The following is a 16,493-nucleotide window of genomic DNA, read 5'->3' as shown; positions in this document are numbered from 1 at the left end:
GCTAGAGTCCGCTACTGGCTGGATTCCATTCCATATCTCTTCTGCCATGTGAAAAGCTTCCCTTGACCATAATAATAATAATAATAATAATAATGGCATTTGTTAAGCGCTTACTATGTGCAAAGCACTGTTCTAAGCGCTGGGGGATACAAGGCAATCAGGTTGTCCCACCTGGGGCTCACAGTCTTAATCCCCATTTTACAGATGAGGTAACTGAGGCTCAGAGAAGTTAAGTGACTTGCGCAAGGTCACACAGCAGACATGTGGCAGAGTCGGGATCTTGGTCCCCAAAAAATAAATTCTGGGGTGCCAGAGGGATGAGCTTAGAACAGTGCTCAGCCCTTAGAACAGCGCTTGGCATACAGTAAGCGCTTAACAACATAGTAAGTTAAGTTGGCAACATAGTAAGCGCTTAAATACGATTGATTGATTAACAAATACTATCATTATTATTATTACTATGAGAATATGGCTCTCCTTAGACAAACTGTAAAGGTCATATTTACTTGCATAATTGCCCCAATTTTTGGGCATAATTTTTGCAAGGCAAACACATGGATGGGGTTATTATCGGGTTCATTTAACAGTTAAGTCTAGGAATAAGGGAGGGAGGGGGGAAAAGAGCAGAAAAAAGAAAGGAGGAGGGAAGGAAGGGGAAGATAAGAGGCACTTGACACTGTTGCTCTTACTTCTACGGCACTCTCAAGGGTAGCGTACAATAGACACGGTGAATTAACTCCCCCCCAGCCCTTCTCTTCTTCCTCTCACCAGGACATGACCCGTTTCAAGGAAAGACCCATCAGCCAGCACTAGCCTGTCTCTGTCGCATTATGTTTTCACCCTTCTCCATTCCCTGCCCTGCCCTGTGCCACTATCGCAGTTCACGATTTGGTCAGACAGAACAGAATCTTCTATTTCCACCTCGAAAATCGGGGTGGGGAAATTATGCAGCGGAGGCAATTACGTGAGTCGATTTAAGTCTGTATTTTATATGTGTACCTATACGCGTTCAGGGGCGAAGGGCTCCTGGTTTTTAGTGGACTGTGTGTGGATCGCTATCGCTCATTCCAATCGATGTTTTGTCCCAGGTTTCTGCGAGATTCTCCAAAGAAGGCTCCCTCTGTTCAGGGTTGCGGTTTGATGAAACGGGAATGAATCGACTGAAGCGGCTCAAAACAAGCAAGGCAGGGGCAGAAAAGACTGTGACGTTTCTAATACCTCAGCCGGGCCACAGAATCCTGAGTGACCTTCTCTTTCTGTAGGGGTGGGCGTGTGGACTGCACCCAGATGTAGATTTGTGTTTTTTACAAGTCTTTTTGGCAAATATTTGGCACAAATTATATCTCCTTTTCATTACTTGTTCCTTTTTTCGAGACTTTCATCAAAGAAATGGGACGGGAGATTACAGTGCATTTGGGATTGCTCTCCAGTGCCATCACTCTTTGTTGTGGCAGATAGGGAGGAAAATGTGTTTATTCCTGCTTTCTTAATATAGAATTCATCAGTTGATTATGTGCCGGATCCATCTCGGAGCAAAAAAAAGCCTACAATATTAACTAACTGGCTGATGAAAACAGTCGGAGATGAGCCAGGCTGATCTTTTGTTAGCGATAGCTACTGCTTTACTAGGGGAGAGCAAATGTAAACACTAAATATTTTTCCATTCCTTTCCACTATCCTTCCCGGTGTTGGCTGTCCCACGTTTAGGGAAAGTTATTGAAAAGGCTCTGGAGGAAGCAGCGTGGCTCAGTGGAAAGAGCCCGGGCTTTGGAGTCAGAGGTCATGGGTTCAAATCCCGGCTCCACCACTTCATCATCATCATCAATCTTATTTATTGAGCGCTTACTGTGTGCAGAGCACTGTACTAAGCGCTTGGGAAGTACAAGTTGGCAACATATAGAGACAGTCCCTACCCAACAGTGGGCTCACAGTCTAAAAGGGGAAGACAGAGAACAGAACCAAACATACTAACAAAATAAAATAAATAGAATAGATAGGTACAAGTAAAATAAACAAATAAATAAATAAATAAATAGAGTAATAAATATGTACAAACATATATACACCACTTGTCAGTTGTGTGACTTTGGGCAAGTCACTTCACTTCTCTTTGCCTCAGTGACCTTATCTGTAAAACGGGGATTAAGACTGTGAGCCCCACGTGGGACAACCTGATCACTTTGTGACCTCCCCAGCACTTAGAACAATGCTTTGCACATAGTTAGTGCTTTATAAATGCCATTATTATTATTATTTCTGAATGGTCAACAGGGGAGTTTCAGGCCATCCCATGAATTGAAATTCAGAGAAGATCTCTGAAGAAGAATCCCCATCTCAGCATGGCTCAATGGAAAGAACACGGGCTTTGGAGTCAGAGGTCCATGGGTTTAAATCCCAGCTCCGCCACTTGTCAGCTGTGTGATTTTGGGCAAGTCACTTCACTTCTCTGGGCCTCAGTTACTTCATCTGTAAAATGGGGATTAAGACTGTGAGCCCCACGTGGGACAACCTGATCACCTTGTAACCTCCCCAGTGCTTAGAACAGTGCTTTGCACATAGTAAGCGCTTAATAAATGCCATTATTATTATTACTATCCGTAAAATGGGGATTAAGATTGTGAGCCCCACATGGGACAACCTGATCACCTTGTATCCTCCCCAGCACTTAGAACAGTGCTTTGCACATAGTAAGAGCTTAACAAATACCAAAATTATTATTATTATTATTATTATTATTATTATTATTATTATTATTATTATTATTATTATTATTCCCCGGATATTGGGTCACTTGAGAAGGGCTGGGTTCCGCTGAGAGGTCACTGAGGGCTGATCAGGTGACAGATCACCTAAATCAAAACCCAAATCAAATCACCCACAATCTGAAATCCTTCAAGACTCCAGAAATTAGAATCAGTCCAACTAAAAAGTCATTGTCAAAAAGTCATGGAGGACTATTCATTTTACTTTACCTTTTTCAGTTTTTTCTCTCAAGAACCTAGGGACTTCACCATTTGGTTTGATTTATTATTAATAATAATAATTATTATTATTATTACTATTATATGTGGTAAACACTTACTCTGTGCCAAGCGCAGTTCTAAGCACTGGAGTGGATACAAGGTAGTCAGGTTGGACGTAGTCCCTGTCCCGCGTACGGCTCACGCTCTTAATCCCCATTTTCCAGATGAGGGAACTGAGGCCCAGAGAAGTGCAGTGACTTGCCCAACAAGGTTTCAGAGCGGACATGTGGCGGAGCCGGGAATAGAACCCGTGACCTTCGGACTCCCAGTCCCGTGCAGTATCCTCTAAGCCACTATTTTTATAATTATCTGTCGCAGTACCTCACGAGCTTGAATATTTGCCCGACGGAAACCGTCGCCCTTAGGACTAATCGGAGAGCAGACCGGTGGCTCCGACCTACCACAGTTCTATCATCCTTTCCTCCGAGTCAATCGATCAATCAATGGTATTTATTTATGATATTTATGGTATTTATTTATTAAATATCAATGGTATTTATTAAAGACTTCCTGGGTACAGAGCATCATCGTCTCCATCACCAGCATGATGTGTACTTACTGAGTGCTGTGTGCAGGGCACTGTACTAAGCACTTGGGACAGTACAATGAAACAGAGTTTAGGCGTAATCCCTGTCTGCCACAGAGCTTACCTGAGGGGAAACATTAGCTGAGCAAGAACATCTCTCCCGGACATTGCGTACTACTTTCTCCGGTGTTTAGCACAGGGATTGGCACATAGAGAGTTCTTGAGAAATACCACTGATTGACAACTAGAAATGACCCATCATCATCATCATCATCATCATCATCATCATATTTATTGAGCGCTTACTGTGTGCAGAGCACTGTACTAAGAGCTTGGGAAGTACAAGTCATCTTTAGACTGTGAGCCCACTGTTGGGTAGGGACTGTCTCTATATGTTGCCAACTTGTACTTCCCAAGCGCTTAGTACGGTGCTCTGCACACAGTAAGCGCTCAATAAATACGATTGATTGATTGAGCTTTATAAATATAAATATTCACTGGCATACAAAAGTCCCCAAAATGCATTCTCGACAGCCCACTTCAGCTAGATTTAAATAAAATAATAATAATGATGGTATTGGTTAAGCGCTTACTATGTGCCAAGCACTGTTCTAAGCACTGGGGTTGATATAAGGTCATCAGGTTGTCCCAGGTGGGGCTCACAGTCTTCATCCCCATTTTCCAGATGAGGTAACCGAGGCCCAGGGACGTGAAGTGACTTGCCCAAGGTCACACAGCAGACACGTGGCGGAGGCGGCATTAGAACCCACAACATATGACTCCCAAGCCCAGGCTCTTGCCACTGAGCCCGCTGCTTCTCTAAATGGAACCTGTTCTAAATGAGCCATCCTGGAAAGGCAAGATAATAATAATGATGATGATGATGGCATTTATTAAGCGCTTACTATGTGCAAAGCACTGTTCTAAGCGCTGGGGAGGTTACAAGGTGATCAAGTTGTCTCATGGGGGGCTCACAATCTTAATCCCCAGTTTACAGATGAGGTAACTGAGGCCCAGAGAAGTGAAGTGACTTGTCCAAAGTCACACAGCTGGGATTTGAACCCACGCCCTCTGACTCCAAAGCCCGGGCTCTTTCCACTGAGCCACGCTGCTTCTCTGCTGATCCAGGCAGTTTCAGGCCCGGCAGATGAAAAAGGGGGAAAAAACAAGTTTTAAAGTGACAAAAACTGTAAAGTTACGTCGGTATAATGTATCCTGAAAATAGATCCCATTGACCTCACCGTCACTTGGTTGAAAGCTTGGTTTCTGCCTTGGTTTCAGAACGTCATCAGGATGCGGTTTGCAGAACCCATGGAAAGTCCTCAGGTCGAAGCAGCGATGAAGCATGCTCAGGTTCACATGGGAGCACACGCTCATCAACCCCACGGCTGTGCCTCTATTCTGAAAGATTGAAATAATAATAATTACTATTGTGGTACTTGTTAATAATAATAATGTTGTATTTGTTAAGTGCTTACTATGTGCCAAGCGCTGGGGGAGATACAATAATAATAATAATAATATCATCATCATCATCATCAATCTCATTTATTGAGCGCTTACTGTGTGCAGAGAACAGTACTAAGCGCCTGGGAAGTACAAGTTGGCAATAATAATAATGGCACTTGTTAAACACTTACTATGTGCAAAGCACTGTTCGAAGCGCTGGGGGGGATACAAGGTGATCAGGTTGTCCCACATGGGGCTCACAGGCTTCATCCCCATTTTACAGATGAGGTAACTGAGGCTCCGAGAAGTGAAGTGACTTGCCCAAGGTCACACGGCAGACACGTGGTGCAGCCGGGGTTCGGACCCATGACCTCTGACTCCAAAACCCGTGCTCTTTCCACTGAGCCAGGCTGCTTCTCAAGGTGATCGGGTTGTCTCACGTGGGGCTCACAGTCACAATCCCCATTTTACAAATGAGGTAACTGAGGCACAGAGAAGTGAGGTGACTTGCCCGAAGTCACACAGCTGACAAGTGGCAGAGCGGGATTGGAACCCACGGCTTCTGACTCCAAAGCCCACGTTCTTGCCACTGAGCCACGCTGCTGGAAAAGAAGTAAGAGCAACCAAACCATACTATTTATTGAGCATCTACTGAGAAGCAGCGTGGCTCAGTGGAAAGAGCCTGGGCTTTGGAGTCAGAGGTCATGGGTTCAAATCCTGGCTCCACCACATGTCTGCTGTGTGACTTTGGGCAAGTCACTTCTCTGGGCCTCAGTGACCTCATCTGTAAAATGGAGATTAAGACTGTGAGCCCCCCGTGGGACAACCTGATCACCTTGTAACCTCCCCAGCGCTTAGAACAGTGCTTTGCACATAGTAAGTGCTTAATAAATGCCATTATTATTATTATTAATCCCCATTTGAGAGATGAGGTAATTGAGGCACAGAGAAGCTAAGTGACCTGCCTAAAGTCACCCAGCTGACAAGTGGCGGAGTCAGGATTAGAACCCATGACCTCTGACTCCCAAGCCCGGGCTCTTTCCACTCTAGATACTTCTCAAGTCCTTTGTTATCTCTAACACTTTCCTATAACATCTTACTGCCACTGTCAGAAGTATCATCGTAGGATTCCAAAGGACAGCTCAAGTCATTCAGTCTATCGTATTTATTGAGCGCTTACTGTGTGCAGTGCACTGTACTAAGCACTTGGGAGAGTACGATATAAAAATAAACTTACTAATAAATGAATGTGTCATTCATTTATTCAATCGTATTTATTGAGCGCTTACTGTGTGCAGAGCACTGGACTAAGCGCTTGGGAAGTACAAGTTGGCAACATATAGAGACGGTCCCTACCCAATAGTGGGCTCAGAGTCTAAGCTATTATTGTTATTATTAATTATGGACTGCCAAAGTGGAGGCAAAAGGGTGGTGGGGAAGAAGCTCGGTTCTAAAAATGTGAGTCATAGTTTCTGTTTTGATTTCATTTCCCGTTTCCCAGAATGTAATTGTCCTTTAGCCTAGCCTTAACATGCCCATGGGCCTTGTCTAATTTCCCAGGCCGGGCTCTGAGAAAGTCCCTTCGCCTCCACCATGCTGGGGCTCTGAAAAGGCCGTCGCTCATTTGCAGTTCAGCTTTTCCGATCCCCCAACGGCAGCGGTTTTGACCTCATACGAATTACTATGAAGAAGAGATCATTTAGTGTTAAACTATAACAGTGCTGTTACTAAATTCCATAATGAAAGCAATAATTAAGCATTAAAAACATGGCTCTCGATCTCTGAGCCCATTTCTAGACTGTTAGCCCGTTGTTGGGTAGGGACCGTCTCTATATGTCCAGCGCTTAGAACAGTGCTTTGCACATAGTAAGCGCTTAACAAATGCCATTATTATTATTATTATATGTTGCCAACTTGTACTTCCCAAGTGCTCAGTACAGTGCTCTGCACACAGTAAGCGCTCAATAAATACGATTGAATGAATGAAAGATCAAAATGAGTATAATTGCATATTCGCATCTGTTTGAAGGATGTGAACATCATTCTTTTTTGTAAGAAAGAAATGGAAAATGAAAGAAAATCAGTGTCCAGGACATAAGGAGTTTTAGATTTCCCACTGAAGAGTAATTTCTGTTGATCCTTAAATGGCTTTTAAACCAAACCTGGGGACTGACTTTATCTGAGATTATTAGAAACTAATAAACACAGCTCTTCTGTGCCTTCTGTGCCTTTCTAGACTGTGAGCCCGCTGTTGGGTAGGGACCGTCTCTATGTGTTGCCGACTTGTACTTCCCAAGCGCTTAGTACAGTGCTCTGCACACAGTAAGCGCTCAATAAATACGATTTATTGATTGATTGATTCTCAGCCATGAGTCTCCATTTTCCTTCGGCCCACCTAAGACCATTCTCCTCGGGAAGAGGGGGAACTCAAAGATGGTGGTAATTACAGGCAATCAATAATTCTGAGATTTTGGAACCGTCTAAAAGCACCATATTTTTCCGTAAATGACTGTCATCATAGCAAAATGGCAAGGATCTTGCACTAGTGAGGCAGAAATGTTCATATAATGCAACATTAATAGAGTAAGGGGGGGGAGCAATAATTAAGCATTAAAAATATGGCTCTCGATCTGTGAGCCCGTTGCTGGGTAGGGACCGTCTCTATATGTTGCCAACTTGGACTTCCCAAGTGCTTAGTAAAGTTTTCTGCACACAGTAAGCGCTCAATAAATACGATTGAATGAATGAATGAATTAAAATAATAAACATGATGAAATACCATTATTTTGACTCCGATGCCGAAACCCATCATGAAATAAAAAGTACTCCCCCTCTAAGTATACGGTTTTTCCATTCCAAAAAATGGATACTAGCTCTAAAAGCCTAGATTTACACAGCTGCTCTTCAAAGCCATTGGCCACTTTAATAAAAATCCAAAATAAACATTTAAATTTACTTCCAAATAACAAGTGATTGTTTGCCCGGTTTGCATCCGTGAACAAAAGCAGAATCCCCGCAGTTGTCTGGCCGCTCTGTAATTTTAGGACCAAGGCTCAGCAGAAGCTGATTAACCAATCCATCCACCATATGTGCAGAAAGAGGTTGCCAGCTTCATTCTCAGCAGGGAAAATTGGCATCTATCTTGGTTCACATGGAGGTGTCTTTCCAATCCACCACTGTACCGGTGAGCCTAAACTGTCATGGCCCGAAATATCTTTTTCTGCCTTCATACTGAGCAAGTAAGTGCATGGCAAGAATGGATTAGCGATCAGACTGTGGTTAGAAATGTGCGATTATACTGATGGCTTGTTACGGTCACCAGCTAATTTTAATGGTAGAGATCGCCTATTCGCATTAAAAGCAGCGTGGCTCGATGGAAAGAGCCCGGGCTTTGGAGTCAGAGGTCATGGGTTCAAATCCCGGCTCCGCCACTTGTCAGCTGTGTGACTTGGGGCAAGTCACTTCTCTGGGCCCCGGTTAATCTCATCTGTAAAATGGGAATTAAGACTGTAAGCCCCACCATGGGATAACCTGATCACCTTGTAACCTCCCCAGCGTTTAGAACAGTGCTTTGCACATAGTACATGCTTAATAAATGCCATTATTATTATTAAAATGAGGAAAATCTTTTGCTATCACAATCACAGATCTAGGTTTCTCCAATCAATCAATCAATCAATCGTATTTATTGAGCGCTTACTATGTGCAGAGCACTGTACTAAGCACTTGGGAAGTACAAATTGGCAACATATAGAGACAGTCCCTACCCAACAGTGGGCTCACAGTCTAAAAGGGGGAGACAGAGAACAAAACCAAACATACTAACCAAATAAAATAAATAAATAAATAAATAGAGTAATAAATATGTACAAACATATATACATATATACAGGTCAACCACATGTTCTGCCCCCAGTTTAATGTGGGCATAAATACTTCAAAGAATGCTAGGATGACATAAAACATAGGCATACCCATGGGGGTGGGGAGAGAAGGACATTCATGCACATGTATCACTCCCAGCGTTTAGAACAGTGCTTGACACATAGTAAGCGCTTAACAAATACCATTATTATTATTATTTGTCACAACACAGAACCATCTCTTCCCATAACTTTTCCCATGTATTCTTTTGTGAGCCAGTACAATCGTATAATCTATTCCATTTACTTCCTTCATGTAACTACTGTATTCATAAGTATATGTTCATTCATTCATTCATTCAACCATATTTATTGAGCGCTTACTGTGCGCAGAGCACCGTACTAAGCTCTTGGGAAGTACAAGTCAATCAATCAATCAATCAATCGTATTTATTGAGTGCTTACTGTGAGCAGAGCACTGTACTAAGCGCTTGGGAAGTCCAAGTTGGCAACATATAGGGACGGTCCCTACCCAACAGTGGGCTCACAGTCTAGAAGGGGGAGACAGAGAACAAAACCAAACATATTAACAAAATAAAATAAATAGAATAGATATGTACAAGTAAAATAAATAAATAGAGTAATAAATATGTACAATCATATATACATAAGTCAGCAACACATAGAGACGGTCCCTACCCAACAACAGGATCACGGTGTAGAAGGGGACTAGACTAGATGTGTTGAATGTCCGGGTTTTTTTTTTCCATCTTTCTTATTAGACCGTAAGCTCTTGAGGACAGAGGCCATGTCTGTTCTTACATTTAGTACACTGTTATGAGCCCCAGGTGGGACAGACCATGTCCAACCTGATTAACGCGCGTCTACCCCAGCGCTTAGAACAGTGTTTGACACATAGTAAGCACTTAACAAATACCATAATAATAATAATAGTTTAGAAAAATCTTCTGTTTATGCCAAGCCTCAGAAAATATTTTCCTTCATTGTTGGGAAGAATTTGAGATCATCTTGAAGAATTCTAGTAGTTGGGATGTTTACTGCAGGGTATCCACTCACTGAGATTATAGGGGACCCAACACTGACTGGGAAAACACTGACTGGGAACTACTCTGTCTGAACCACGAATTCTGGCCTCATTCACTGGTGGCTTTAATCACAAGACCATCCCACCACCTTGTGAAGCTGCCTGGAAGCAGCCTGGCTTAGTAGAAAGAGCAGGGGTTTGGGGAGTCAGAGGTCATGGGTTCCAATCCCCGCTCCCCCACTTGTCAGCTGTGTGACTTTGGGCAAGCCACTTAACTTCTCTGGGCCTCAGTTCCCTCATCTGTAAAAATGGGGATTAAGACTGTGGGACAACCTGATTATCTTGTATTTACCCTAGGGCTCAGAACGGTGCTTGGCACATTGTAAGCACTTAACAAATACCATTATTACTATTATTATCACCTCAGCCACAAATTCCAATCGGGAGTGGCCATACAGCGTTTCCTGCTGGAAAGACCTCTCTTCTGAGTATTTAGGGGCTTAAATGGCTCACCAACTCTTTCAGGTCACTAAGGAGCCATTTGGAACATTTTTAGATGGCCCATAACATTAAAAGGAAAAACTAGGATGCAGTCTAGCCTAGCGGAAACAGCTCCGGCCTGGGAAACAGGAGACACAGGCAAATCACTTCACCTCTCTGTGCTGCTGTTTCTTCCTTCGAACTCTCCCTGCTTCTTAGACTGTGAGACCCTTGTGGGACAGGGACTATGTCAGGTCTGATATGTGAATCTACCTCTGTGTTTAACCGCCTTTTGGCATGTAGGAAGCCATTAGAATGCTGATATAATAATAATAATAATAATAATGACATTTATTAAGCGCTTACTGTGTCCAAAGAAAGCACTGTTCTAAGCGCAGGGGGGATACAAGGTGATCAGGTTGTCCTACGGGGGGCTCACAGTCAATCCCCATTTTACAGATGAGGGAACTGAGGCCCAGAGAAGTTAAGTGACTTGCCCAAGGTTACACAGCTGACAATTGGCAGAGCCGGGATTTGAACCCATGACCACTGACTCCAAAGCCCGTGCTCTTTCCACTGAGCCACGCTCATATCTCATCTTAGCCACCGAACGAGGGAAGGGGAGGCTTAGAAGAAAAGTGTAGACTTACACATAGGGAGGGCTCAGCAGATTAGAAATCCAGCATGTGATGATGATGATGGTATTTATTAAGTGCTTACTATGTGCTAGGCACTTTTTTAAGCACTGGGGGTGTACACAGCAAATCAATCAATCAATCAATCATATTTATTGAGCGCTTACTGTGTGCAGAGCACTGTACTAAGTGCTTGGGAAGTACAAGTTGGCAACATATAGAGACAGTCCCTACCCAACAGTGGGCTCACAGTCTAGAAGGGGGAGACAGAGAACGAAACCAAACATACTAACAAAATAAAATAAATAGAATAGATATGTACCAGTAAAATAAATAAATAAATAGAGTAATAAATATGTACAAAAGTAATCAATATGTACAAAAGTAATAAATATGTACAAATTGGGTTGGACACAGTCCCTGTCCCATGTGGGGCTCACAGTCTTAATTCCCATTTACAGATGCGGTAACTGAGGCACAGAGGACATGAAGGGACTTGCCCAAGGTCACATGACAGACAAGGGCAGAGATCAATCAATCAATCAATCGTATTTACTGAGCGCTTACTGTGTGCAGAGCACTGTACTAAGTGCTTGGGAAGTACAAGCTGGCAACATATAGAGACAGTCCCTACCCAACAGTGGGCTCACAGTCTAGAAGGGGGAGACAGAGAACAAAACCAAACACACTAACAAAATAAAATAAATAGAATAGATAGATACAAATAAAATAAATAAATAAATAGAGTAATAAATATGTACAAACATATATACATATATACAGGTGATGTGGGGAAGGGAAGGAGGTAAGATGGGGGGATGGAGAGGGGGATGAGGTGGGGAGGGGAGAGAGAGATGGGTTTAAAACCCATGACCTTCTGACTCCGAGGCCCAGGCTCTTTCCACTACGCATGCTGCTTCTCAGGTGTTCAGGGACCACGATACCCCGAAACGTTTGCTAGGATTATGAGCATCTGAGCAGGGCTTGGAGTTTGGGACAATTCTAGAATTTTTAAGGCAATTTCTGGGACAGGTTCCCGAAACTGAACCCGGCCAAGTTAAACCAGGATAAATGAAGACTCTCCATGCTGTAGTAGACGTAAGCTAAATCTTTTTCTACTAAAGCATCCCAGGAGAGTAACTGCGGCTGCTCGAGCAGGAACTAGGATATCCCTTGGGCTCTGTAAACCAACCCAGAAGATGTCTAGCTCCAAGTTCTGTAAGGCGTATTTAGAGTACTTCTTGAGGCCCTCAAAAAATGAAATGCATATTGTATAAGGAAATCAAACTTCATAGCAAATTGGTAAATCTCCACCGCTTCAAAATGAACGCAAAACATTCTTGGAGACAAAAGTCTAATTTGTGGTGACTTCTCCATAATCCTGTATACACTTTTCACTGAAATCATTCTTATGTTACAGGAGAAGCATTGATTTAAACAAGAACCTGATTACTCCATTAGCAACAGTACATTTTTCAGGCTAGTCATCCCTATCAACTCAGTTGTACTATACTCTCCCAAGCACTTCACACAGTGTTCTGCACATAGTAAATGCTCACATACCATTGACGCTCTCTTCCTATAGCCTTCCAAATAATGATATTTTCCTCGTAAAATATAAACAGAATTCTTGCTTCCAAATTTGGGTTTCATTCTCCTGCCTCCATTTATTCTCAAACATTGCTAAAGACTAACCTCTGAAGGCTCCCGATAATCAGTCAATCATATTTATTGAGCACTTACTGTGTGCAGAGCACTGTACTAAGCGCTTGGCAGAGTACAATATAACAATAAACAATCACATGACAGTTCATCCACTCAAAATCTATAGAGCGAGGAGGGCATCGCTTTCTGAAAGTGATTTCTTCGCCATTTCCTATTCATCCTCAAGTAATAATAATGTTAATGGTATTTGTGAAGCGCGTGCTATGTGCTATGTGCCAGACACTGTACTAAGTGCTTAAAGGAGTCTGTTATTGTAGTGGTACTGTAGAGTCTCTTATTGTAGTCACCCTTTTAGACTGTGAGCCCACTGTTGGGTAGGGACTGTCTCTATATGTTGCCAATTTGTACTTCCCAAGCGCTTAGTACAGTGCTCTGCACATAGTAAGCGCTCAATAAATACGATTGATGATGATGATGGTACCCTTCTGTACTAGAACAAGCTGGGAGGCCACTGTTTGCTTAGCTCTAACCACCTCCCCCTGCTCCTGGGCTGCGTTTCAGCCATACTCCTATCACGAACATACTACAGACAAATAACCACTGACCTCACACACGACGGTGTGATTTTCTTCATCCTGAGCGTCTATAAGTTGAGCGAGGAAGTACTCTCCGTAGATTTCCCGCAGAGTGGTGTCGTAAAGCGTGAAGATAGGCATGAGATCATCATAATCTTCCAACCTGTAAAATGGACCACATTCGGTTTCAGCATAACCTTTCCCCGCCTCCTTCTCGGCCCAACGCTGGGGAAGAATTGGCGGCTGTGGGTGTCCTCGGGCGGGAACGCACCCAGAGCACTTGATAAAGGAGAACAGAGAGGTAGGAAACGTTTTCTAGTTAGCTCTGGCTGTCGGAAGGAGCCCAGAATCTGTATGAAGTCTACAAATAGCAAAATCCCTTAGAGATTGAGATCTGAAAAGAACCGGCTGTTGATTAACGGGAATCATTGGAGTTCAGCCAATCGTAAGATTTTAAATGGCATTTCTAGGTGCTCACTGTGTGCTAAGGACTGAGGTAGATATAAGGTTATGAGTTCAGAAGCAATCCCTAGCCTAATTTGGGCTGCCAATCTACCTTAACCCCATTTTACAGATGAGGAAACAGAGACCCAGAGAGGTTAGTAAGTTGCTCAAGGTTGTATGAGCTTCCAGAGGTGGAAGCTCCCCCTTCCCCCTCGTCCCCCTCTCCATCCTCCCGTCTTACCTCCTTCCCTTCCCCACAGCACCTGTATATATGTATATATGGTTGTACATATTTATTACTCTATTTATCTATTTATTTATTTATTTTACTTGTACATTTCTATCCTACTTATTTTATTTTGTTGGTATGTTTGGTTCTGTTCTCTGTCTCCCCCTTTTAGACTGTGAGCCCACTGTTGGGTAGGGACTGTCTCTATGTGATGCCAATTTGTACTTCCCAAGCGCTTAGTACAGTGCTCTGCACATAGTAAGCGCTCAATAAATACGATTGATTGATTGATTGATTGATTGAAGCTGAGATTCAAACCAGTTCCATGCTTTTTCTACTAGGCCACTCTGTGGCAGAAACGCCCAAAAGAGCACATCTTTCGACACTCTCAATTCATTCATTGTCGTATTTATTGAGTGCTTACTGTGTGCAGAGCACTGTACTAAGCTATTCCCCTCTGTTTTTCTCTCTGATGAATGCTAAAATGGCAGATAGGAGTGCATGATCTGGGAGGAGAGTTTCAATTAGGGAATGTCTCTGGGAAAAGGTAGTGGCTTCTTTGGAAGGCTTTGAAAATGGGGAGGGTTGTGGATTGGTGGATTTGAGGGAGAGCAGGGGAGTTCTACATGGGGGAAGGATTTGACAATAGGTTGCAGATCGACCATCTCAAGAGATGTATGGCTAGGAATTTTGTTAAGGAGGAAGAGGAGAGCAAGGGTAGAGCGGGAGAAGAGACTGGCAAGGTAAGAAGATTATACCAGGAAGAGCTAATGGTTATGAATTGTTGTTGAATGCAGAGAGAAATGGAGAGCCACTGGAGATGTTTGAGGAGGGGATGATCGAGAAGCAGCAGAGTCCTAGTGGAAATAGCACAGTCCTGGGAATCACAAGACCTGGGTTCAAACTCTGCTTCGGCCACTTGTCTGCTCTATGAACTCGACAAGTCACTTAACTTCTCCGTGCCTCCCTTCTCTCATCGGCTTCAAAATGGGGATCCGATGCCTGTTCTCTCTTCTACTTAGACTGTCAGCCCCATGTGGGACGTAATTATCTTCTATCGTGGCTCAGAGCCAGAGCTTGGGGATCAGAGGTCGTGGGTTCATATCCCGCATCCGCCACTTGTCAGCTGTGTGACCTGGGGCAAGTCACTTCACTTCTCGGTGCCTCAGTTCCCTCATCTGTAAAATGGGGATTAAGACTGTGAGCCCCAGGTAGGACAACCTGATTACCTTGTATCTACCCCAGCGCATAGAACAGTGCTTGGCACATAGTAAGCGCTTAACAAATACTAAAATTATTATTATTATTCTATCCACCCCCGTGCTTCAGTCTGTCACCAAATCCTGTCAGCTCAACCTTCCCAACATTGCCAAAATCTGTCCTTTCCTCTCCATTTGAACCATTACCACGGTAATCCAAGCACTTATCCTATCCTGCCTTGACCACTGCATCAACCTCCTTGCTGATGTCTCCCCCCACTCCAGTGCTTACTTCACTTTGCTGCCAGGATCATTTTTCTACAAAATAGTTCAGTCCATGCTACCCCACTCCTCGAGAACCTCCAATGGTTGCCCATCCACCTCTGCATCAAAGAGAAACTCCTTACCACTGGCCTTAAAGAATTCAACCACCTTGCCCCCTCCCTGATCTCTTATTACAACCCAACCTGCATACTTCACTCCCCTAACGCAAACCTATTCATTATACCCCAGCTCATCACCGACCGTTTGCCCACGTCCTGTTTCTGACCTGAAACGCTCTCCTTCTTCATATCTGACTGACAATTAATCTCCCCACCTTCAAAGCCTTACTGAAGGCACGTCTCCTTCAAGAGGCCATCCCCGATGCCTAACGAGGGAGGTAAATGACAGGGAGAGGTCAGAGGTGACACCAAACGTGGCTCAGTGGAAAGAGCCCGGGCTTTGGAGTCAGAGGTCATTGGTTCAAATCCCGGCTCCGCCAACTGTCAGCTGGGTGACTTTGGGCAAGTCACTTCACTTCTCTGGGCCTCAGTTACCTCATCTGTCAAATGGGGATTAAGACTGTGAGCGCCCCGTGGGACAACCTCATCACCTTGTAACCTCCCCAGCGTTTAGAACAGTCCTTTGCACATAGTAAGCGCTTAACAAATACCATCATTATTATTATTATTATTATCTCGATTGTGATGAGACTCCTCCAGGAGGCCTCCTCCTCGAGGAGGCCTTCCCAGACTGAGCCCCTTCCTTCCTCTCCCCCTCGTCCCCTTCTCCATCCCCCCATCTTACCTCCTTCCCTTCCCCACAGCACCTGTATATATGTATATATGTTTGTACATATTTATTGCTCTATTTATTTATTTATTTTACTTGTACATATCTATTCTATTTATTTTATTTTGTTAGTATGTTTGGTTTTGTTCTCTGTCTCCCCCTTTTAGACTGTGAGTCCACTGTTGGGTAGTGACTGTCTCTATACGTTGCCAACTTGTACTTCCCAAGCGCCTAGTACAGTGCTCTGCACACAGTAAGTGCTCAATAAATACGATTGATTGATTGATTGATTGATGAGAAAGAAGAG

At 43.6% G+C, this 16,493-nt stretch overlaps 1 protein-coding gene across 1 annotated transcript in view; it reads right to left on the bottom strand.

The window, feature by feature from the left end:
• CFAP61 (cilia and flagella associated protein 61) overlaps positions 1-16,493 on the bottom strand; it is a 389,026-nt gene that overhangs the window by 303,220 nt on the left and 69,313 nt on the right. Inside the window, exons 6-7 of the mRNA XM_038744718.1 lie at positions 13,292-13,424; positions 4,797-4,950 (exon numbers count right to left, since the gene is read on the bottom strand). Coding sequence (XP_038600646.1) covers positions 4,797-4,950; positions 13,292-13,424 — 287 coding nt within the window. The remainder of the gene's footprint in view (positions 1-4,796; positions 4,951-13,291; positions 13,425-16,493) is intronic.

The sequence above is a fragment of the Tachyglossus aculeatus genome, chromosome 1 (assembly GCF_015852505.1).
Source record: "Tachyglossus aculeatus isolate mTacAcu1 chromosome 1, mTacAcu1.pri, whole genome shotgun sequence".
Classification (NCBI taxonomy): domain Eukaryota; kingdom Metazoa; phylum Chordata; class Mammalia; order Monotremata; family Tachyglossidae; genus Tachyglossus; species Tachyglossus aculeatus.
Note: the sequence above shows the minus strand (reverse complement) of the source record. Positions and strands in the feature narration are given on the sequence as shown.